The sequence below is a fragment of the Macrotis lagotis genome, chromosome 1 (assembly GCF_037893015.1).
Source record: "Macrotis lagotis isolate mMagLag1 chromosome 1, bilby.v1.9.chrom.fasta, whole genome shotgun sequence".
In the NCBI taxonomy this organism is placed as follows: domain Eukaryota; kingdom Metazoa; phylum Chordata; class Mammalia; order Peramelemorphia; family Peramelidae; genus Macrotis; species Macrotis lagotis.
Window position 1 is genome coordinate 401,553,688 of NC_133658.1, and position 25,088 is coordinate 401,578,775.

The following is a 25,088-nucleotide window of genomic DNA, read 5'->3' on the forward strand; positions in this document are numbered from 1 at the left end:
TAGGTCAATATAATGGAAAAAACAAAATCTGGGACATCAGGAGCCAGAAATTGAAGCCGTGAATCCTTGGATAAATCTCTATCCCCATCTGTGCTCTGTTTCATCATCTATGAAATAGGATCAGGCACTGAAGTATTTTAAGGTTTACAAAATCCTTTCCTAACAACATCTCTGTGAGGTAAGCAATTTATTATTACCCTCTTTCCCACTGAGGACTAGAGCACGAACAAAGGATCTGCTTAGGAATCAAGACAAGCAGGGCTTCAAATATTCCTCTGATATGTAGGGTAGTGATCCCTAGGCAAACGCCTCACCTCTCAGAGCTCCAGGAAAATCTCTCAAATAATAAAGTGCAGAAGAGTTGCTAACTGCATTGGGAGAGGGAGTTTAATCACAGCATCTGTCCAGGGGCAAAGTTAGAGATTGGTTTAGGGTCAAGGAGCCACAGTGTCAGCTCTGAGTTTCAGAGAGTTATCAAGACAAGGTGACGAAGGAAATAGTGAGGATTGAGGGGTTGTGTGTGTGTGTGTGTGTGTGTGTGTGTGTACACACAGGACTGAACTAAATGTTCTCTAAGATCCCTCCCAGTCAAACACACTAGGAGTCTTTGTCTTGCTCACAAGGAGAAGTAAGATTGCTTCCTCCTGGTCAGTAGTGGCAAATATTCTTAGCTGGCCCAGTTCTCAAACTGACCTTTTATATCTACCTCCTTTTCTTTCCTTTATACCCACCCTCTCACCCCACCCCCAACCCCAATTTCTTTTGCTTCCCAATCTCTTTTCCTTATTCAGGATTATAGAATTTAGAGTTTGGGAGGTCCCTGAAAAATCATATAATCCAACTCCTTCATTTACTGAGAAAGGAACTGAAACAGAGCAGGGTAGTGACTTACCTAAGGTCTTCCCCCTCTAGAGTGAGAGAGCTGGGTTTCCTCCTCCAGGACCTGTGGTTTTTTTTGCACTACTCTGTTTCCTAAGCTTAAAATAAAAAATGGTCCTCTCAAATCTGTTGTAACTAGCCATCTCTCTCTGAATTCTCTCCCTCAACCCCAAGCTAAAGATACTCTTTTCCTGCTTGAATCTCTCAATATGCTTTGTTCTGATCATCTAATGTACTTTACAAGCATTTGTGAGATATTGTATATCCTCACTAAGATTATAAGCTCCTTGAGTGCAAGCTCTTAATGTTTGTTGAATTGAATTGAATTGTTAGAGAGATCCTAAATAGCAATTATAGCCATTCCTTCTTTTCTCCCTATTCCTAATATATGCCCACCAGACACACTTTATTTTTAAGAGAATATCCCTCTATAAGGGAGTTTGTCATGAGCTGCATTTGTCTAATAGAGACTCTTTTATTGTACATCAGTCTCTTTTGACAGTTAACAGGAGTGTTAATTGACTACTCAGTCCTGACCTGAAAATTCCAAGTCATTTCTATGTCTGATTTGGGTGGAACCTTGGTTTAATAGTAGTCTATGAGGCTGCTAAGTCCCTGACCAAGAGTAATATTTACCTTTGGCACACTGCTCTCCTTGTCTTCTTTGAAAGTAACTTCTGTTGACTCAAACATTGACAGATTCCAAGACCAGTTAAGAAAGTTTTTGCCAGAATTTCTGCAAAGGGCTTGAGTCTCTGAGAGTAGGGACAGTCTATTGCTTAAATGTCTTCATTGGTACCCCCTGAAGGTCAAGTCAGACTAGTGAGTGAATGCTAGGGAATGAATATTCTATCATAGCTGGAAAATGGTGTGACTAACTAACCACCAAGGATAACCAAGGTGGGTCTCCACACACCATGGACTTCCAAATATTCATTCATTCAACAAATTTCTTTCTTTCTCTTTTTTTTTAGATTTTTTGTAAGGAAAATGGGGTTAAGTGGCTTGCCTAAGGCCACACAGCTAGGTAATTATTAAGTGTCTGAGACCGGTATTGAACTCAGGTACTCCTGACTCCAGGGCCGGTGCTTTATCCACTATGCCACCTAGCCGCCCCAACAAATTTCTTTCTTAAAATAAATTTTTTTTGAATACTCAACTGGTTTTATTAAAGAAATTCTCATGAAAGACAAATGGAGTTCACTCACTTGGAAGTTTCCTAAAAATTAACCAGTGGTTCACAAAGTTGTCTTTCCCCTCCCTCTGATTAATGCAGCTTATATTTTGTGTTCAGAACAATGTGATACCCCTTAAGAGCATTAAATCTTTCATACCTTCAGAGCATGTCTACTCTAAAAGTTATTCATAAATGGTGTTTTTGTCACTGGAAAAGAATTAACAACATAGCTTTCATAGGTTATAGTCCTAAGAAATAGCTTCCCACAAGCTGTGTGAGTAATTTTAGATTAGGACAGTAAAATAAAATTTTAAAATTCATTTTTAAAAATTTTGAGTTCTAAATCCTTTCCTTTCCCTTTTACCCTTCCCTACCTCTTGAGAAGATAAGCAATATGATATCAATTATGTGTGAAGTCATATGAAACATGTTTCCATAGGAGCCATGCTGCAAAAGAAAATACCCACACTTGCAAAAAACAAAAAAAATAAAGTTAAAAATATATACTTCAATCACTTCTTTCCCTGGCAGTGGATAACATTTTTCACCATGCATCCTTTGGGGTTGTCTTGAATCATCTTTTTGATCAGAGTAGCTAAGACTTTCATAGTTAAACTTTCTTCCAATCATTGAATAAATTTCTAAATAACTGCCAATGCACATCAAAGGACCTAGGTTCAAATCTCACCTCTGATACTTATTACCTAGATGACACTGAGGGGCAGCTGGGTGGCACAATGAACAGAGTACCTACCCTGGAGTGAGGAGGACCTGAGTTCTAATTTGACCTCAGATACTTAATAATTACCTAGCTGTGTGACCTTGGGCAAGTCACTTAACCCCATTTCCTTGAAAAAAACAAAAAAACACATAACCAAACCTAGGTGACACTGGGCAAGTTACTTAATCTTTGTTTCTTCATCTGTAAAATCTGTCGTGGGAGTGGGAGTGGACTAGCTAAACACAAAACCCTTTCCAGCTATATATATATATATATATATATATATATACATATATATATATATATATGTATGTATGTATGTATATAAATCTTGTACTTTTTGAGGAGGGTGGGGAAGATTACATGGTCATATCTATGCTTTAGAAGAATTATCTTAGCAACTGGGTAGAGGATGAAATGGAATGAAAAGAGACTTGAAGCAGGGTAACAAGTTAGAAGACTACAGCTAAAATCCCAGCAAGAGGAGATAAGGACTTGAACTAGGATTATGACTCTATGAGCAGAAAGAAGGCACTTAAACTAGAGATGAAAAAGGTAGAAATGACAGAATTTGGCAGCAGATGTAGGGTGAGTGAGAACGAAGAGTGGAGAAAGACATTGAGGTTACAAGCCTCAGTGAGTTGGAGCATGGTTGTACCCTTGATAGTTATTGGGAAGTTCATAAGCAGGTACCTTTTGAGGGGAAAAGGTAATGAGCTCAATTTTAGACATGTTGTATTTGGGATGCCATTTCAAGATTTCTATAAAGAGTTTGAACTTGGGTATGGACAATGGGTGACTTTTTTCCTTCAGTTCCTAAACAAGAAAATTTAAAACCTCTTTCTCTAGTCATTAAAATAATTTTCAGTCTTTTCTTGGAGTCAGGAATGCTTGAGGTCAAATCTAACCTCAGACACCTACTCACTATGTAATCCTAGGTGAATCACCTAAACTGTTTGCCCCAGTTTCCTCATTTATAAAATGGAGAAAATTATAAATCCTATCTCCCAGAACTATTGTGAAGATCAGACAATTTTACATGCTTTGTACAAAGCACACAGTAAATAAACTATAAATATAAGCTATTTTTTTTATTTCCTTTACCTTCCCAACTCATCACAAAAGTGAGTATACCTTCTATACTTTTAGTCTGATCCTTTGACACCTATCATGTCTTCTATTTACTTGCTGCTGAGCTGGGTGGTAGATCCATATTCCACAGTTAATAAATATTCTGCTATGTCTGGATTTAATCATGTCTTTTTTTGGAAAGTACACATTAAATAATAAAGATCAAACTTATTCTACAAACAGCTAATAGTTCCAGTCTGTTTAAAAGCAATGTTTGAGCTCACAACTGCTGATGTACATTTTTCTTTCCTTTGCCCAGGAAATCAACTTTTATAAAGTCATTGACTATATCCTTCATGGGAAAGAGGACATTAAAGTAATACCGTAAGTTTCCAATGAAAGCACATGAGCCATAAGAGGGATCTCTCCAGTGTCAGAGAGGTAGACTACAAATGCTGCCATATATAATCCACATTAATGGAAGGAAGAAAAAGGAGTGGACGGATTAAGCAAGACACATTATATACATTGAAAGACTTCTTCGTCTTTTGGTGTCATGGCAGTCTGATGTAGCCTATGAAAACATAATATTACAGAGAATTATGCTGAAATACACACCCCACACACCCCAAAAACTCTGAATATAAAATTCTGGTCTAGATATCAGGAAGACAGAGATTCAAATCTGACTTCCAATACTTATTATGTGACCATAGGCAAATCACTTTTCTCCTAGTCTCAGTTTCCTGACTCATAAAACAAGGGCAATAGTATCTTTAATACTATTTACCTCACAAGATTGTTTTAATGATTGGGTAAAATTTTTGTGTTTTTTTTACTTGATTAAGGGTGAGAGAGGCTATAAGCAGGAGGATGTTGGGGTTCAGAACATTGATTTCAGTGGCATAGGGATCCTCGTCTTAATATATAGTCTTTGAGAGTTGGACCACTGACTGCCACTGAGGCTGAAAGGTCTGTCATGGTCACACAGTCTATTACTGTGGCTACCACTTCCACCACTACTACCTAGCTTTCTAGTGTTTGTATAGCACCTTCTATATGCTAAGCCCTTTACAACTACTATTTCATTTGATCTTCACATCAACTCTGGGAGGGTAGGTATTATTGTAATCATTTCCATCTTGCAGTTGGGGAAACTAAGGCAAACAGAGGTTAAAGGGACTTGTGCATTGTCATATAGCTAGTAAGTGACTGAGGCCAGATTTGAATTCAAATCTTCCTTACTGCAGGCTCAGTGTTCCATTCACCAGCTAGCTACTTTACAGTCTTTCTTGAATAGCTTAAGGAACTCTACAAATATTATTTATTATTATTATTTATTATTATTATTATTATTATAACTTTAAAGCACTTTAATTATTTGACTAACATTAATTATTTAAACCTGGCAGAGGCTTTCAACTGAAAGGACATCACCTATATTAACTTCCTTCATTTTACATGTAGAAAAACTGAGACTAGGGAAAGGACCAACCCAATATTTTAAATCATTGGAGAGTTTAAAGACATAAATAGAAAGCTCACCAGTTTTCAAAATATGCAAAGCAGGGAAGATCTGTTAATAAATTTGAAAACAGGAACAACAGAGCACAAGCCCTACAGTCAGGAGGAACTGAGTTCAAATTCAACCTCAGATACTTGATGCTAGCTATGTGGCCTTGGGCAAGTCACTTTATATCCATTGCCCCACAAAACTAATATATATATATATATATATATATATATATATATATATATACATATAGATAGATTGGATGGTATAATCTTGATCCAAATAAGATCACAACTGATGGGTTCAGTCAAACTAATAAATAGAATTGAATAGAGTTAAATATAAAATCTTATATTTCAATATTTTTCTTTTATGATGCTGCTTATAAGCAGCCCAATCATGTCAATCTGTCCTATATTGCTCTTGTCCATGTCTTTGGGCTTTAAAAATTGTTGTTGTTGCCGTTGATTTGGAATTAAATATAAAAATGTTCAAAAATAAATATTTTAAAAATCAATTATAGAAGTACAGGATAGGAAAGGTATGGCTAGAAAACATTTCATGTAAAAAAAAGACTCAGGAAGTTTAGTAGCAAAGACTCAAAATGAGTCAGCAGTTTGACATGGCAGTTAAAAGTATTATTACTATCTTAGTCTGAACAAATAGAAGTCAAGTGTACAGAATGAGGGAACAGCTAAGTGAATCAAGTACTAGACCTGAAGTCAGGAAGAGCTAAGTTCAAATGTGCCCTTAGACCCTTATTAGCTGTGTGAGCCTGGGCAAATGTTTGCCCCAGTTTACTCAACTGCAAAATTAACTGGAGAAGGGAATGGCAACCACTCTAATATCTTTGCCAAGAAAACCCCTAATGGGGGTCATGAAGAACCAGACACAGTTGTGCTAACTGAACTACAACAAAGTGCAAAATGAGGAAGGGAAGTATCTCTATGAGCACAGGTGCTATGATTGCTTTCAAAGTTCATACATTATCTAAGCCTAGTCCATAAGGGACCTCATCTATCATTACCCAAACCAGTTTCTCCATGCTTCTCAAGGTTATGAGTCCACAGGCAGGGTCTCTCCCTTCCCTTACTGATTGCCCCCCAAGCCTGATAGGTTGGTACCAGCATCCTAACACCAACCTGTGGCCATTACCCTAATTTTCCTCCCTCCAGAAAGAGAAGGTATCCTGTCTCTGCTCTCTCTCTGTTTCACTCCAGACCACACCTTTATACCACACTGAGGGCAGGATCCAAAAGTAAAGAAATGATTTTAATAACTGCCTTGTCATTAGCTTGCTCTGTGACATAAGGCCTCATTCGTCTTCTTCTGTAAAATTAAAAGGTTGGACTCAGTTATCTCCAAAGGATCTTCCAATGCTAAGGTTCTATGACTCTGAAATTGAATCTAATCAAACTGGATAATAATAATAATTACTTGCATATCCAGATCTCTTTTTTATCTAAAATTCTTTCATATCAATCATTCCAATCAATTTTTATAACAGGAAAGGTACGGAAACCTTGCCTTACTCTCCTCACCTAAGGGACTCGAGAATTGATTAGAAAGATTAATATTAAAAGCATTTTGAAAAAAAAGTTCTAGAAATGAAAGTAGTTATTTGACACATCAGGAGAAAGAATTTTCAGAAGTTTGTGACTTTCCTTAGGGACGGACCCCATAGGGTAGGCCTCATCTCCAGAACTGATACCCAAGGGGATTCTCCATATGCATTGTCAAGCCCATTGGATCACTGGTAAAATAACACATTGGAGGCAGCATTGTTTTTAGTTTGTTTTAAAATATTTATTGATGGGGGCAAGAGATGGTCCGGTTGGATAGAGCACTAGCCCTGGAGTCAGGAGGACCTGAGTTCAAATTTGACCTCAGACACTTAATAATTGCCTAGCTGTGTGACTTTTGGTAAATCACTTAACCCCATTACCATAAATAGAAAGTTTTTAAAAAATATTTATTGATAGACCTTTTTATAGCACCTTCTTTTCTAAATCCACTCTTCTAATCAGAGAACGAACCCTTAGAACAAAGAACATTAGGGACAGTTAGGTGACACACTGGATAGACCTAGAGTCAGGAGGACCCAAGTTCAAATTTAACCTCAGACACTTAATACTTATTATGTGACCTTGGACAAGTCACTTAACCCCATTGCCTTGCCAAAAAAATAAAATAAAATAAAACATTATAGAGAAAAAAAAAATCAGTTCAAGAAAATGAACCAACAATCAACCAAATCTGAGGGTTTAAGCAATTCTATACCAACAGTCCTTTAGCCCTGGATTCTAAAAGAATTAGAAAAAAAAATTTTCCCTCTGAATTCTTTACAGTGACATTTTAAAGATTATGGGAGAAAGTAGGGATGTGTCAAGATTGAAGGACAATTACTTAAATTTTTCAGAAAATGGAATAGAACACACTCTAAACTATTGACCAGGGAATAATTTTCAGAGTTGGAAAAATTCTAGAATAAGTCATTATAGAGAAGATCATCAAACATGTTTAAGGGAAACAATGATTCCAAAGAGGTAGAGTAACTTCATTAGGAATAAATACATCACATCAAATTGATCTCATTTCTGCCCACCTTTTTTTTTGTGAACAGAAGTATTAAACTAGTAGGTAAGGAAAATCTTATGGATAGAACTTACCTAGATCTTAATAAACTTTTTGATAAAATATCATATTTATGCTTATAGAGAAAATATACAGGTGGGTGAGGCAGCCATTGAGGATTCAGAACTGGTCGGATGGTTATACTCAGCAACATGACAAGGGGTATTTCTAGTGCAGTGGCCCAAGGATCTGAACTTGAAACAATACTGCTCCACTTTTTTTTACCAATGATTTGTATAGATCCATTTCTTGGATGGTATGTTCATCAAATTTACATATGACAGAAAGTTAGAATGGATAGCTTAACACACTAGGTGATAAAATCAGAATACCAAAGAATCCTGACAGACTGGAGTATAGATAGGCATTGAGTAGGTGGCAGCAGGTCACATGGCCCATTGCAGAGGGGTGCAACCTGAACCAGATTGAAATGTAGGTGAAAAATGTTTCACAAGACATATAAAAATATAATAGAATATAGAAAATAGTATTTTGTGGGTTTCTAAGGCAATGTGCAAGCTTCAGGGTTCCTGGTATATGGTTTAATGGACCCTGTTTCTATTTGAGTTTAATTCCATTAGGTTGGAGTTTGGGTCAAATCTAACAAGATGAAATTCAGCAAGGATAAATATAGAACTTCTCATTTGGATATAAAAATTTCAACTTCACAAATACAAGATAGGGGAAGCATGGATAGACATCATTTTTTTCTAAAAAGGGTTTGAAGGAAGGTTCTGTGTATGTTTGTCTCTCTCTTTCCATCTCCACACACACACACACACACACACACACATACACACACACACATGCAAAAATATATTTATAAATATTTATAAATATACATGTATGTATGAGTACACATGTGTTGAACACATTTGATTATGTACATTGCGTCGTGCATATGTTTTAACTGCTTTGTTGTTAGCTTGCTGTGTTCAGTTTCTCCCTTGTAAAATTAAAGGACTGGTATAGGTTAGTTCCAAAGTACCTTTTTATCTAAGGCATGTATGTTTACATGTGCATACACACACTTATAATCATACAACTGCACTAAGACTTTTGGAACACCCTGTATATGTAAACTAGTGTTTAGAGGTAACTGTTACTGCTCAGTGGGATATACTTCTCTCCTTGTTTTGAAGCTTTGCCATGGAGTCCAGTACTCTGGTATACGATCCATTCTCATATCAATTGACTTCTTACCCCTCCTCTGGCTATTCTAAGTTCAATTCTGGTTTTGGCTATAGTCTAGAATTTCCCCAAAAGAGGAGAGATTAAGAAAGGTACTTAATGTATCATATGAGTCAGATAAAGAGAAACTTATTTTTATTCTTGCACCAAAAACTATGTTAAACATAAGAGAATTGGAATATGCATTAATAGAATGGTTAAAACAAGATTCAATACCTTAACTTATATCTGTTGTGAGACCAATATTTTAGCCTCATCAGAACATAAAAACAATTGTGCAATATTGCAATTTGGGCATTTATATAGTTCACCTTAGTGTTGGATATTATTCAATCAACTAGCCAAACATGATCTTCTTTCTGTTGGTCTCTCTCTCCTGGATTTTCACTTGCTATCAATCAGCCACTGTTGTTGCTTGAGTGACCCTAACCACAACTGACCATTCAGGTGACCACTATAACCACTGGCTCACCAACCTCCTTGGAGTCATGTTTTTCTGAAACATGCCAGGTTGCAAATGGAAAAGAAAAAAGTTATCTTAATCCATGCATAGGCTTGCTTAGGTTGGGCATATGTAAACAGCTGTGTATGACTATTTGAATTATGTCATGGTGTCTCAGTGACATGGGAAAGACCCACATCCAAAAGGCAAAGGCCTCCCACTGTATTCAGACCATCCTAAGGAAGTCCTGTTTCCTATTCAATCAAGCCAAAGAGTGAATTCAGTTCCAGAAGAGGCAATGAGAAGGATGTTTTTTGCACAACATTACCCACACTATAATCAACATAATGTGCAAGTCATACCATCATTCATATGATTACAGAAGACAATAACAATCACCAATCAATGTAACTGTGTCAAAGATAAAGCATTTGCCATTGCCTCCACTTCATCTTCTGAATTTAGGTCTCAGTAGTTCTCAAGCTTTGAAACCTTAAAAGAAGATGATGAGTTAAGGACAAGTTGCTATTTTTTAAAAAAAAATTAAATCCACTCAGTTCTAACTCAGGGCCAGTTAGAGAATTCATCATCACACCACAAAACCCTTGAATCACCATAGCCTAAAGTAAGACTTCCATATATTCTCTCTGTCTCTGTCTCTCTGTCTCTGTCTCTAAGTATGTGTATGTATGTCTCTATATATGTATATCATGTCTTATATATAATATATGATATGTACACACTCACTAATATGTGTGTGATTTCATCTACTTGGGAAGCTTTTATGAGGAACTTCCTCAATCAAAGCAGGTTAGTACCTTCTCTGCCTCTTACAAGATTGTCTGGGAGACTGTAAGTTAAGCATCATTTATCCAGTGCATATCTGGGGTAAGACTTGAACCCAAATCTTCTTGACTCCTAATTGACTCTCTACTCATTACACCATGCTGTCTTTCAGTAGCAGTAGTATTAACTCCTTCACTAAATAAACATGGGAGACTTAGAATCTGGGCCAAATTGCTAGGCCTGACCAAGGGCTGCAACTATACCTGGTTGTAGTTAAAACCACTGCCAAGACAAACATGGATAAGCTGCACAAGATATTTAAAAAAATGATTTAGTGTGCATGTGGTTATCACACACAACTGTTTCAATATCACATTACTGAGATATTTAAGAGGAAGTCTGTAGCATTCAAGATAATGAGCTGCCAAAAAAAAATCAGTTGGAAAACAGCCACTTCTAGTTAAGAGAATAGTGGTATTATCAACTGAGGAAAACAAAGAGTAAAAGAGAAAGGAAAAGTAATGTACTAGAGTTTTTTTTTAATCAAAAAAGAGGCCCAAGTCTATTTTCTCTTTTACAGGAATCCTGCTCCTGACCACTGGGCTTTGGTTAGTGGTCTGCCAACCTATGTTGCTCAGAATGGCCTGGTGAGTATGGGACTGAGATGAGGGACACTGCTCTCTGAAAAGACTGATTTAGGATCAGAGTGGGGAAAATGATGGGAAAGTGAGAAACTCTTCCCTCCTTCAAGTGTGACAATATTGCCTTAGTTTCTCTGAGACTGGAAGTGGGAACTGGGGAGAGGAGGATAGGAAGTAGAGAGGATGTTGTCCCCCTCACCTTGTGGATCCTCTCCCTGGGGTCATTCAGATTCATTTTGTTTCCCTTTGTGGTTTACAGATTTGTAATATCATGAATGCTGCTTCAGAAGACTTTTTCGATTTCCAGGTATGCCACTTTTCTCTTCTCTAGAAAACTATGTAATGATGTTTTTCCCAAAAGAAAAGTTAGAAAGATATTTGAGAGAAGACAACACTATTGAGAAGTTATGTTAACAGAGTTGGGGAATGAAGGGAATTGGCAAGTCAGACTTCCTAAGGTTCCTATTATTATCATTATCATTATTAAGGCTTCTATTATCATTATCATCAGTGTCATCATTATTCTATCTCTAATTTGTTATGAATCTGATAGTATTGAATGACTCCTTTGTGTGGTGTGATGGAAAGAACCTTGGATTGGAAATTCAGAGACCTGGGTTATAAATCCTTGATAAAATAATTTATGTGGACAATTCACTTTCCCCAGTCTGGCTTTCAATTCCCCTTTCAACCACATCTTTCACATATCTGCCAAACTAATATTAATAAAACACAGGTCTGGTTACTCAAGAAACATCAATGACCACTTATTGCCTAGAGGATAAAATGCAATCTCCTCTCTTTGGTATTCAAAGTCGATTTTAATTTGACTCCAGTGTTATCTTTCCAGATCAACTTCATATGAACTCCTCCCTAGACTTGCCCCCATTGCAAATTGGCCTGTTTTAAAGATGTGATCTCTCTTTCCCTTTGTTGTTGTTTAGTCACATCTGACTCTTCCTGACCCGTTTCAGGTTTTCTTGGCAAAGATATGGAAGTGATTTGCCATTTTCTTTTTCAGCTCATTTGCAGATGAGGAAACCAAGCTAAGTGATTTTCCCAGGATCATGTCAGACAAAGGATTTGAATTCACAAAGATGAGTCTTTTTTAACTCTAGGCACTATCTAGCAGCTGCCCCTTTACCTTTGCCCTTGGCCAAACCTAAATGATCCTTCCTCCTCATTTCTGCCACAGTTCAGTTTAAATTCACCTCCTATAAGAGTTCTTTCCTGAATGCCCTAGTTATTAATATTCTGCCTTTACCAAAAAAAAAAAGCAAAAAACCCCCACACTATTAATTCTGCCTTGATTTTAAAATTCCCTTATCTGCACACATCTTTTTCTTCCCTGTAAATCATAAACTTTTTGGAAGTAGAGACTGTTTTTTTCTCCCCAGTGCCTAGCAGAATGTGTTACTTAAAAAGTCTAAATACTTTTAAAACCCTAATTGAAGGGGCAGCTAGGTGGCCCGTAGTGGATAAAGCACCGGCCCTAGAGTCAGGAGTACCTGGGTTCAAATCTGGTCTCAGACACCTAGCTGTGTGGCCTTGGGCAAGCCACTTAATCCTGTTTGTCTTGCAAAAACCTAAAAAAAAAGACTTCTTGGGGCGTCTAGGTGGCACAGTGGATAGAGCACCGGCCTTGGAGTCGGGAGTACCTGGATTCAAATCCGACCTCAGACACTTAGTAATTTCCTAGCCGTGTGGCCTTGGGCAAGCCACTTAACCCCATTGCCTTGGAAAATCTAAAAAAAAAAAAAAACCCAAACCCTAATTGAATTGTATTCTCTGAAAAGAAGAATAAAGTGGATTAAATTGTCTGCACAGTACCTATCCTTCCAGTTCTTTATTTCAGTTAGTATATAGACAGTATAGGAACTGACCTCGATTGGCAGATAAAGATCTGTAGAAAATAATAAGAAACAGATATAGAATACAATCAAATCAACTAATGGTAATTTCTAAATTCTATTTTTTTTAATTTTTAAAAAGTTTAGTGATGTTTCAATAAACCCTGCCCCTCTTCCAGTTGATCTTCCCATGTGACAAAGAAAATATCATTAAATCAAAACCCAATCATCAAAGTCATCTTAATAGATACTTGTTAATTGACTCCTTGGATGGCATTTATACATTTCCACATCTAATAGTCCCACAGTCTCTACTGAGATGGGAAAAGTGTTTCATCACCTATTCCAGTATTCCTCTGAGGGTGTGCCCCAAGTTTCATTAGGTACTCCTTGGAAACTCTTCCTACTCTAAGATTTCTATACTCCCCTTGTTCCCCAAGCTGCTCTATCCTTGGAGGCACAAAGCCTTCTGAGTTCAGTTCATAAAGGAAGAAGAGAATAAGGAGGGATAAGAGAGGAATCCCAAGACCTAGAGAATGTCCTACTCTCTTTTGCCATGTGAAACATTTAGTTTGCTCTGTGACACAGATAACAGAAACAAGAAGTCAGTTAATTCAATTAATCTGAGTTCAGCAAGGTGGTACAGTGGATAGGCCTAAGTAGTAGCTCTGAGACCTCTATTGCCTCAGTTTCCTCATCTGTAAAACAGGGATAATATTAACATCTACCTTCCAAAATTGTTGTATCAAATGAGATTATCATCAAAAAGTGCCTGATACAATGCAGTTCCATTATTGTGTAAATGTGAGTTGTTAGTATATTTGTGTTGACTTCAATCAGTCCCGAGTGCCAGATACTTCCATATCTTCAGAGTCTATGATTTAAAACATATATATAATATAGTACAATATAGTATTATAACATAAATATTGAAATATTAATATAGAAAAATTCATATATATATATGTATTTGGAGATAAATTGCTTGCCATAGCATGGGGTGAATGAGGATAGTTCATACAAAACTGTTTATTTTTTATCAGAGCTGCCCACCCTTGTGAATGGGAACAACCTAAGCCAGTCACCTCAAGACTGCTTTTTTTATGGTTCACCACAGTATTTTCCTTTTTGGAGAGAGAATTGCATCTGATTTTTTCTTTACTAATTACATTTTAGTTTGGGGATAGATCCTTATAAACAGCAAAGAAGGAGTAATTCTGAAAGAATTGTATAAAAATTGTTGAATTTATATAATTATATGTGGGATTAAGTATCTATCAACCTGTGAGAGGCTTGGACTCTCACAAAAAGACTTACTTTGAGGATTGTCTAAGAACTGTGCACCATGAATGTTAGTAGGACTTAAGGTGCAAGACACTGGGAAAAGCAAAAAAGAGAAGAGCTGGGGAGTCTGCTCAGTTCTCCAGAGAACAATCTAGAATTAAGGTTTTAGACGAATATGCCCAGAAGGTTATCTAGTTTGATTTCTGGGACAGTAAATGCTCAAGTGGGTCGTGAATTTAAGGAGAATTGATCTGAGATGTTCTCTGATCAATCTGATGAACTTTTGTCTAGATTTATTAATTCAGAGAGTTCTTACAGAGAATGGATGCCTTTGGTCAGCTTGTTAGAGGACAAAGAGCAACTCCAGGCTCAATCTCAGGGACTGAGGCTAGATTAAAATGACTGAATGAAGGACAGCTGTGGATAGAGCACTGGCCCTGGAGTCAAGAGGCCCTGAGTTCAAATTTGATCTTAGATACCTAATAATTACCTAGCTGTGTGACCTTGGGGAAGTCACTTAACCCCATTTCCTTGCCAGGAAAAAAATTCATTATCTAAAATGAATGGATGAGTTGGGAACCATACCATAGCATCTCCTAAATGATGTTTAAAAAACTGGGATTGTCTCCAAAATGATTTGATTGACTGGGGTTCTCAGGAGGATGAACTCTAGAAAGAGAAAGCCCTCCTCTATACTCCCCCTTCTCTTCTTTTTTGAGATAACAGACCAGAGTATAGTGAAAGGGAAAAGTACATCCAGAATAATCTACATTGGGACAAAAGCAAAAGGTAGTTACATGTCCTTTCCAACAATTTTATCCTACCACATTTCAGACTCAAGATGTTATCATGGACTTTTCAAGTCCAAGAAATGGTAACAGTTGAGGTAGTCAGTGATAGTCAGTTTTCTGCATAAATCAGGTAGAGGTAGGCATGTGTTTGCCCATGTGATCAGACATGGGAGTAGATCTTGATTTCCTAGATAACATGGATATATTGTCCTTTACTCTCATAAGTTCAGAAGGTCATTTAGTTTTTGCTATGTTGGCAGCATATTATTAAATTATATTTAAAGAATCAATTCTTTTTGAGTTGGGAAGGACCTTAGAGAATCAACCATTTCTCTAGGTTGCAAACTGACTATAGCTGAGACACCCAGATAGGATCCAAGCACTCTGTAATTGAAAAATACTGAGAGGCTATCACACAACATCCAAACTTGGTCTTTACCTACCATAGGCTCTATTTGTTTTCAATTAATAAAGAAACTAATCAGATTTTAGCATTGGGTTGAGGGGAGGATGAGGAGGATGAAGAAGAGAAAGTGAAAGTTTTTGGATGATGATGATGTATAATATTGAGTCATTTTTCAGTTGTTTCTGACTCTTCATGATCCTTTTTTGGGGGGGTTTCTGGGCAATAATATGGGAGTAGTTTGCCATTTCCTTCTCTAGCTTACTTTATAGATGAGAAAACTGAGACTAACAAGGGTAAAGTGAACTGCCCAGGATCACAAGTCAGTAAATGTCTCAGGCCCAATTTGGACTCAGAAAGAGGAGTCTTTCTGACTCCAGGCCTAGCACTATATTCACTGTGCTATTTTGATGCCTATGATGATGTATAACAAAATACAGCATTTATATATTCCAAGGATGTCAATTAAAAATGTAGAACTTTTGAAATTGTAACTGACAGATCAGGCTAGGACTGATTACTCTAAAAAGAATCAAAAGAGAGCTTTCCTTTTTTCCCCCTCTTTTTCCTGGTTGACATAGTTGATCAGTGAGTCCTGGCTTAGAGTCTTAACCATTGTATAAAACAATCAATCCTGAAGGCTTGAATGGAGATGTATATATGTGGGAGATGGGGTAGGGAAGAGTTTGGAGGGCTGGAGGGCTAGAAAGTGAAGAATCTTTTAATAAATACATAGAGTTCTAGTTTCAGAATTAGTTAATGTGACTAGATTGTTTGGTACAGGTAAGAACTCTTGGTTTGGAGCTAGAGGACCTGAGACCTGGGTTTTCTTTTACTAACTACCTTTATGACCTTAAGCAAATCTCTGGGATACTGGTTTCAGTTTCCCTGTCTGTAAAATAATATGGCTGGACTAGTCAGCCTCTAAGTTTCTAAAGTTATGAGAAAATGAATCTCTTTGATTTAACTCCATAAATTTAGATGCCAGGCATTACTTCAGGTTTTGATGTCTGTTCTTTCACTTCTCTGATAGTCTTTGGAATAAATCACTATTCACATCTGGCTTGTAGAGAGGTTTCCCAGTTTCTTGAATGGGACACAGACTTTGACCAGGGAGTAAAATGAGCAAAATCCAACTTAGTCTGGTTCATAGTAATTGGATAATTCTTGAAGTTAGCTGAATGGCTCCTGACATTGGTCTAATGACTTTTGCAAACAAATATGGGAACAATCATAACATTATTCCTTGCTATATGTAGAAAGAACCTCTGGATGAATCTGGATGGATGATTAAAAATGTCCTCTCGATGCCAATAGTCAATAAGAAGGAAGAAATTGTTGGAGTAGCTACATTTTACAATCGAAAAGATGGAAAACCCTTTGATGAAATGGATGAAACTCTCATGGAGGTATGTCTTTTCACTATTCCTGTTCCCTCTTCTCCCTTTCTGTGCCTTTCCTGCAAATGGCAGCAAAACAGGCTCAGGAAGGCAGTCTTCTGTGACCCTGCAGAATGATCCTTTATCTACCTGAGGGCAAAGAAGAGGACTGGAATATATTGTACTGAAATGAAGAGAACAGAGATGATTTCAGAGCAGATAGGAGTCTTTGTGTGATCTTTGAGCTGTAGAGAATGTATTAATGGCATTAGGAAGACCTAAGGTCTTGAATATGACCCTAAATAGTATGGGTGAATGGGAGACCAGTCTAAGACATGACCCCTTCAATTTTCTGGGGAATATCTTAATAATGTACTCCCTTAAATTTGTTGATTTGGAAGAAGCTTCCTGAGAGTGAAGTTAAGGAAAACCCCACAGAAATGAAGCTGAGAAAGGTGCCAGAGAAGGAAGAGAAGAAAGTACTATAGGTGTCTTTACCAGAATAATCTGTCTTGCTGATTTCAGGGGAGCTCCCTGTCCCAAAATATGTCCTCCATCCCTACCATCCCACTCCCTAATACTGCCTGTTTCAACACCACCATCAATTTTTCCAATCAAAGATTCAATGGGACTAAGAAGCAATCCCTTGGGAGGGCTCAACTAATTCATACATATACATGGAGTATTAGTCTGTGTGGTAGACAGAGATACCCTGGAGCTCAGAGGGGGTCAGTACTGGGGTCACCAAGGGAGGACATCATAGAGCTTTGGGCAGCCAGAGGTAGTTCAGGATCATTGTGTAATGGGTTAAATAAGAAAGGTTATTAATAACCAAGTAGGGACATAGCTCATAGTTCTGATTTACTCTTCTTCTAACTCCCTCCAAGTCTCCCTTTCCACTTCATCCCACTCACCACCCCAAAACAGTGACAGGTGAAAGTCAAGGCAGTTTTTAAATCCAGAACATAGAGAAACTGTTTCTTCTCCTCTTTGAAGTTTGGCTGTACTTGAGAAACTCCCTGTTCCCATGTGAAAACTTAAAAACTTGCAAGGTTTGAAAAAATGTTAAAGGCTATCTAGTAGCAGAACAGATATCTCCTCTATAACATCAGAGAACTGAAGGTTCCAACTAGTTCTAATAGCAATAGTTCAAATTGTTGGGGAAATTTTCCCTTAATTGAAAAGCTTTTGAAGGAAAAAAATTGACTCATATAGTATATGTCAAAGTGGTTGATAAGGGGAAAAAAATCTTTGTATTAAATTTCCCAGATTTTATATATACATATAGATATAATATATATATATATATATATGTCCTAAAGTTATATCCTTGATATATATGTGGTCAGAGGATCCAAACAATTTTCAGAAAAATTGCAAATTTCACACCACATGAAGCAATACTCCAAATTATTAAAATTAAAAAGAAATGCATTCAAAACAATCCTGAAATATCACCTTCAGAAAATTGCCAAAGATGCTAAAAAATTTATAAAAGTCAATATTGGAAGGTTTTAGAAACAAAGAGCTGGGAATTAGTGTAACCATTCAGGAAAGCAATTTGGAATTAGCAAATAAAGTTGCTAAAATTTTCATATAATTTGACCACAATGTTAGACATATATTCTAAAGAAGTCTTTGATAAAATGAAAGGTTCTATCTACATGAAAATATTTATAGCAACACTTTTTATGATATCAAAGAACTGAAAACAATGTCCATTGACTAAATAAATGGTACATATGGTAAAGAAATATTCCTCTTAATTAAGAAATGAACATTTTGAATGGTTGTCATTTATCCTTCATTTTTGAAGAGAACCAGTGACATCATGGGTTGGTATCTTGACTTGTGAGTGACTTAGATTTAAATGAGATAGAATTGGATTTAACTGAGGCAGAGTTTTGCGAAGTTCTCCACCTCTCTTTCTGAATCATCAAAGTGATACCATAGTGTCACCTGTAGACCAATGAAGTATGAGGGTATGATACAGCTTGAAACAAAACCCTTCCAATCCTAAGGTTGCTAAGAAATGTAAGTAGGTAATGTAGGGCCTATTAAGGAAAGACTATGTGAGAGGGAAAGGGAAAGATGGGCAGCCCTTTGACAAAACCAAAGGAGACAATCTCCTTTAATAAGTAGATCTTACAAATAAGAGACACAAAGGGAGGGACAGAGAAGCAAAATTCAGATCCAATGCAATCCTGTAGTTCATTTGTTGTCTCAGAGCAGATTTTCCTCTTACCCACTTATATATCTTTTTTTTTTTGTTTGTTTTTTGCAAGGCAATGGGGTTGAATGACTTGTTCAAGGTCACACAGATAGGCAATTATTAAGTATCTGAGGCTGGATTTGAACTCAAGTCCTCCTGACTCCAGGTCTGTTGCTCTATCCACTGCACCACCTATCTGCTCCAACCCAGGTCACTGGTAAAGATTTTCTTCTCTGCTAAAAAAAAAAAAAAACATCTTACATCTTTACTAATAACCAGGTCAAATCTTATGTTTCTAATATTAGAAAATAAAATTTGGAAACTTTAAGACCAGGGAATTTCAAATTTTATATTGACCAATTGTCAGGCTTATATACATAGAAAACACATACCAACTAAAATTAGAACCCAGTTTTTATACTTGGCATTTTACTTTTAAGAATACTGACCTATTGACTCTACCCCCCATATTTCCTTCTAACTGCCTAATTACTAATAACAATTGGAACTGTGGTTTACATTTCCAAATATAGATAGTAAACCATTCATCTTTATTGAATTTCTTTTTTATTAGTCTTTGATGTTTACCTTACCTATTGGTTCTGGTATGTCAAATTTTCGACTAAGTTCTGGCCTTTTTGACACAAAATCCTGAAATCTGGCAATTCATTAAATATCCATTTTTTTCCCTTTTGGGATTGTGCTTAAGTTTAGCGATTGATATTTTTGGCCACAACCCAGTTCTTTTGCTCTTCAATATATTGTATTCCAAGACCTGTGATTTTTTTTAAGCAGTAGCTGCTAGGTGTTATGTAATTCTAATTGTAGTTCCACTATATTTGAATTGTTTTTTCCTTGTTTCTCCTTAAGGGGTGGGAAGTCGGAATTCAGCTATGATATTCCTGTCAGTTTTCCTCCTTGGATTCCTTTCAAGTGGTGATCGATGAATTTTTTTTTTTCTATTTCTACTTTTCCTTCTTGTTCTAACACTTCAGGACTATTTTATTTAATTATTTTTTGTATTATTGTATCAAGATTTCTTTTTTTGATTATAGCTTTCAGTTAGTCCACTTATTCTTATACTTTCTCTTCTTGATCTGTTCTCCAAATCTGTTGGTTTTTCTTGAGGTATTTCACTTTCTCTTCTATTTTTTCATTCTTTATATTTTGTTTTATTTTTTCTTGATCTCATAAATTCACTGGCATCCCCTTGCCTTATTCTAATTTTCAAAGCATCATTTTCTTACTTAAGATACTGGATCTCCTTTTTCAATTGGTTTACTTTCTTTTCATAATTTTCTTGTTTTTCTGGATTGTTCTTATTTTATTTTTTAGTTTTTCCTCAATCTCTCTGATTTTATTTTTAAAGTCTTCTTTAAGTTCCTCTAGGAATTCTTTTTCGGCAGGTAGTCATTTGATTCTCCAGCATGTTCCTCTGAAGATAAACCCTGATCTTCTCTATTCCCATAGTAACTATCTATGGTTGGGTTTTTTCTCCTTTGCCTACTCATTTAAAAAAATTTTTTTAGCAGCTTTTTGTTATATTCATTTCTAGCTGTATGGTGTGGGGGATGGTGTCTCTGACCTCAGGAGCTTTGTCCTGGCCCAACCTCTTCACTTCTTCCCTCCTCAAGCCACACAACTGAGGCACCTCAGCACATTGTACTAGAAATGATCCTACTCCCTGAGAACCCTCTAGTGGCTATAATCTTCAGTTCTCCCCTCTGACCTGAAATCAAGACCAAGAATCAATTCTATTTTAAATTTCCACAACCAGTGACCCAAGGTCACTGCTTCTATACTCACCAGGAGTGTGGGCTGGTTCCTTCTTGTCCAGGACTGCATCTCACTGGCACAACTGAGCCTGGCATCCTTTATTAGCATAGGTTTCCTCTATTCCCCAACTCAGATGCAGACTCTTTATACTGAATTTACTAATAATTTAGCTTCTAGAGATTCTTTTTCATAGGCAGATTCTGGACTGAGAATTATATTGCTTCCTTGTCTTGTACTTTGCTTGTGTTAAGTGAAAAGAATCAGACTGCACTAATGGACTTTATATTCAAACCCACAAAATCATTGTTTTATTGTTTTTGTGATTCATCTTCCTACCCATGATTCATGTATATATTGCCTAACTTAATTTAGCAGAAATTTGGAAATCTGGTTACAATTTTAATTTAAGAACAAATAGAATAAAAGAGAAATTACCCTTTGATATATTTTTTAACTGAATTTTACAACTTAAAAAAATTTAGGAGCATAACAATACCATAAACAACATTATATATTTAAAACTTGAAATAAACTCATTAATTACCAGTAAATCTTAATTTATACACAGTGATGTATGTGCTTCAGATTACCTTAAATAGAAAATTGTTTCAAGAACATTGATATTGAAGTCTGTTTACATATAAAACCCATGTAAAGTTATATAACAATTATACCTAATTAAAGAGATAATAAAAACAATTGACATTCATATAGCACTTGCCTTATGCCAAGCGGTTTACAATCATGTAATCATTTGGGTCTCATTATTATCATCTTACAGAACAATAAAATGAGAAAACTTTCTTGGGGCCAAATAACTAATAAATGTCTTAATGCCAAATGACAAAGGTCATATGACCCTGTTCTTATTTCCTTCAGGACAAAATTTTGGCTTAAATCAAACCAAATCCATATTTATAGCAACTGTTAGTAACACATTCCTTTTATTCTCAGTTGATTTTCTGCCTCTACCTTTCAGATTTATCAGATAAGGAGTTGATTCAATCTCCATAGCCTTCCCTATTTCCATCTTTCAAAGGATTTTAAACTGCAAATACTAGGGAAGTTTCACTAACAGTCTGAAAAGTTTTAGATTTTATATAATTAGTGTTTCACAATTTTTTTCAGATAGATTGACTGTGTACGTATCACAACTTTCCAAATTAAAAAAAATTATATCCATGTTTCTTTCTAGTCATTAATCTGGATGTCCTGAAACTCTACCCTTTGATAACTCAGACAGAACAGGATCCAAACTTGTAAAGGGAGTGGTGAGGAGGAGTGAGGAGGGGGATCAGGGGGAGGGGCAATAGCAGCAGGGTGGCAGTGAGGCAAAGAGTAGGGGATAGAGAACTGAGACGAGCTTACCAGAGAAAAGAAAGAAGAAAAGAACATTTCTTCAAACCATAGGTTGTAAATTAGACATTTATAGTTTTTAGATTTAGTTTTTTGTTGTTTTGTTTTTTTGTTTGTTTGTTTTTTTGAGATCAAACAGGTCAACAGTATAATTTAAGGTCATCTTTGTTGTACCAGTGTTGATAATATTGATCTTAGATCCATGCCCAATTTAGGATACCCTTAAAGATCTTCTAGGGATCTCCATTCCCAGAGTGAGTTTAGAGAAACATGGACTCAGCCGTAACAGCTATTGGTTTGAGGTTATTAGAACAAGGAATTGGGATGGGTTGTGATTCCAAGTATGCATCTATTACAGTTTATTAAAGAGTAGGGTCTGGTACCCCAATTCTCTAGTCTAATCCTAGTCATAGCACCTTTACTGATGAACTCTGTGAGTCTGTCTGGTCCAGAGTTTGACCTCAAGAAAGAACAAAACAATTAGGTTAACATAGAAGCTTATTAATATTTCTCTGAATTCATTAATTATACAAGCCTGGGGGGCAGACTAGATAACCAGACCCCCCCCCCAATGGAGTCTTGGAACTATATTTCACTATCCACATTCCACAATCAGAAGGCAGGATCTGGAAAGTTACTTTCTGACTTTGTTCATCGAACTTAAATTTAGATGGGGGTTTCAGTTACATTTCCTAGGAGGTATGTCCCAGAGTTCATGCCAGAAAGGATGACTCCTTCCAAACCAAGGATCTTTGTGCCTTATCAGTTATACTAAGACCTCCACAAAACAATGTGAATTTTCCTCCTCCAGGATACTGGCACAGCTGGTGACCAATGGAATTTGTTATTAAGGGTAACAGGAGCCATCTGGGTCCAGTGGCCAGATATCGATCAAGACAACTGGAGATGGCTCTGAATGTAGTGACAGACCTTGCTAATCATTAACAAGTAGGGTAACTTTATAGGATCATAGATTTAGTATTTGAAGGAACCTTAGAGGTCATCAATTAAGTAATTTTATTTTTCATATTTGACATTTTTATTGTTATCTTTAGTTTTTATATCATTTTCATGTTCAAATAGATCCTTCTCTCCTTCCCAGATATCAATTCTTTGTAATAAGGGGAAAATGGGAAACAGTTCAGAAAAACAAAAAAACACATTAACCAAGTCTGACAGCACTTGAAATACTATACACCCAGCAGCCCCTTCTACACAGGAGGATGGAAGACATGTTTTCTCATTTCTTCCTCAGGATCATTATTAGTTCCTAGCATTCATTTTCTTTCTCTTTTTTTGTCTTTCCATTTACAAATGTACTTTTTCTTAAGTTTAATTGGTTGAGGGATTGGATGTAGTTAGTTTCAGAGGCAAACCAACTGCTCATTCTTTAGGTAAGTTCCATTTTTGGAATTCTAGTACTACCACTCTTTCTCAACTCCTTGCTTAATTGTCCTTGAGGGATTTCCCCTTAATTACCACTTTCTCTCTGTTTTTCACATGTCTATGGGGGAGTAAGACTGCCCAAAGCTCATTGCCTGTGAGAACTTCGGGCTACTACTGAGAGTCCTTCCCCCATTAAAATCTGCTTACTCATGGCCACCAAGATTAATGAGATTCATGTGATTCAACTTTCTCTACCATTGGGAAGATCATAAAAATTATTAATAAATCAAAACTTTGAGTTTTTTTCTCAGTAGGCTTAGAACCTCAGCTCAGATAAGATATTGTTATAGATTTAGGCATGAGGTTCAGACAAGAGTCTCTTCTGTACCTATGTTTCACTATCTTTTTCAAAAACATTTTACTAATAAAGATATAAACTGTTTTATGGGGGGTAATTGAAAACTTTTTTTCCAATTAAATGCTATGATAATTTTTTGACATTTTTGACAATTTATGACCTACACATTTTTCTACCACCCTCCCTTTCTTCCCCATCCCCATGGCAGTGAGTCTGGTAAAAGTTGTACATATACATTTGTGTTTAACATATTTACATATTAGTCATTTTATGTAAGAGGAATTTGAACTAAAGGGGAAAAAATCATGAGTTAGAAAGGAAGAACATAAGAGAAGTTTTAAAAAAGTAAACAAAGAATGCATTCAAATTTCATGTTTTTTTCCTCTGGATGTGGATGGTATGGTTCTAAGCAGGTCTGTTGGGGTTGTCCTTGATCTCTGAACTGCTGAGAAGAGCTGCATCCACCATAGTTGATCATTCACAATGTTGTTGTTAATGTGAACAATGCTTTCTTGGTTTTGCTCCCTTCACTCACCATCAGTTCATGTAATTCTTTCCATACTTCTGTGAAGTCCGACCACTTATGATTTCTTTCTTTTGAGTTGTTTTTTTTTACAAGGTCAGATATCAATCTGGGTTATGTGACTTGCCCAAGCTCACACAGCTAGGTAATTATTAAGTGTCTGAGGCCATATTTGAACTCAGCTCCTCCTGATGCCAAGGCCAGTGCTGTATTCACTGTGCCACCTAGCTGCCCCTACTTATGATTTCTTATAGAACAATAGTACTCCATAACATTCATATACCATAACTTGTTTAGTCGTTCCCCAATTGATGGACATACCCTCAATTTCCAATTCTTTGCCATTACCAAAAAAGAACTACTATAAATATTTTTGAACATGTGAGATTTTCCCATTTTTTTATGATTGCTTTTGGATATAGGCCTAGTATTGGTATTGCTGGGCCAAAGGGTATAATCAGTTTTACTGCTCTTAGGTTATAGTTCCAAGTTGCTCTTCAGAATGACTGGATCAATTCACAATTCCACCAATAATACATTAATGTAAAGCATATAATGTTACAAAATGTTACAAAAAAGTTATGACTGATCATAATTTCATATCTAGGATAAAACCAGCTCTAAAGAGATGATTTAGATTAGAAGTTGTTATTAGGAAGTTTATAATAAATTTCTGCCATTTCAATAGAAGGACAAAGTGGGAGGAAAGTTAAAA

At 36.4% G+C, this 25,088-nt stretch overlaps 1 protein-coding gene across 2 annotated transcripts in view; it reads left to right on the plus strand.

Annotated features, from left to right (window-relative positions):
- The window catches only part of PDE6A (phosphodiesterase 6A), a 92,099-nt gene that overhangs the window by 17,307 nt on the left and 49,704 nt on the right, over positions 1 to 25,088 (plus strand). The window contains exons 6-9 of one of the 2 annotated variants that reach the window (XM_074212661.1): positions 4,168 to 4,232; positions 10,995 to 11,061; positions 11,315 to 11,362; positions 16,643 to 16,792. In XM_074212661.1, the coding sequence (XP_074068762.1) occupies positions 4,168 to 4,232; positions 10,995 to 11,061; positions 11,315 to 11,362; positions 16,643 to 16,792 (330 nt within the window). Of the gene's footprint in view, positions 1 to 4,167; positions 4,233 to 10,980; positions 11,062 to 11,314; positions 11,363 to 16,642; positions 16,793 to 25,088 lie in introns of those variants that run through there. The other variant, XM_074212660.1, reaches the window with a different exon arrangement.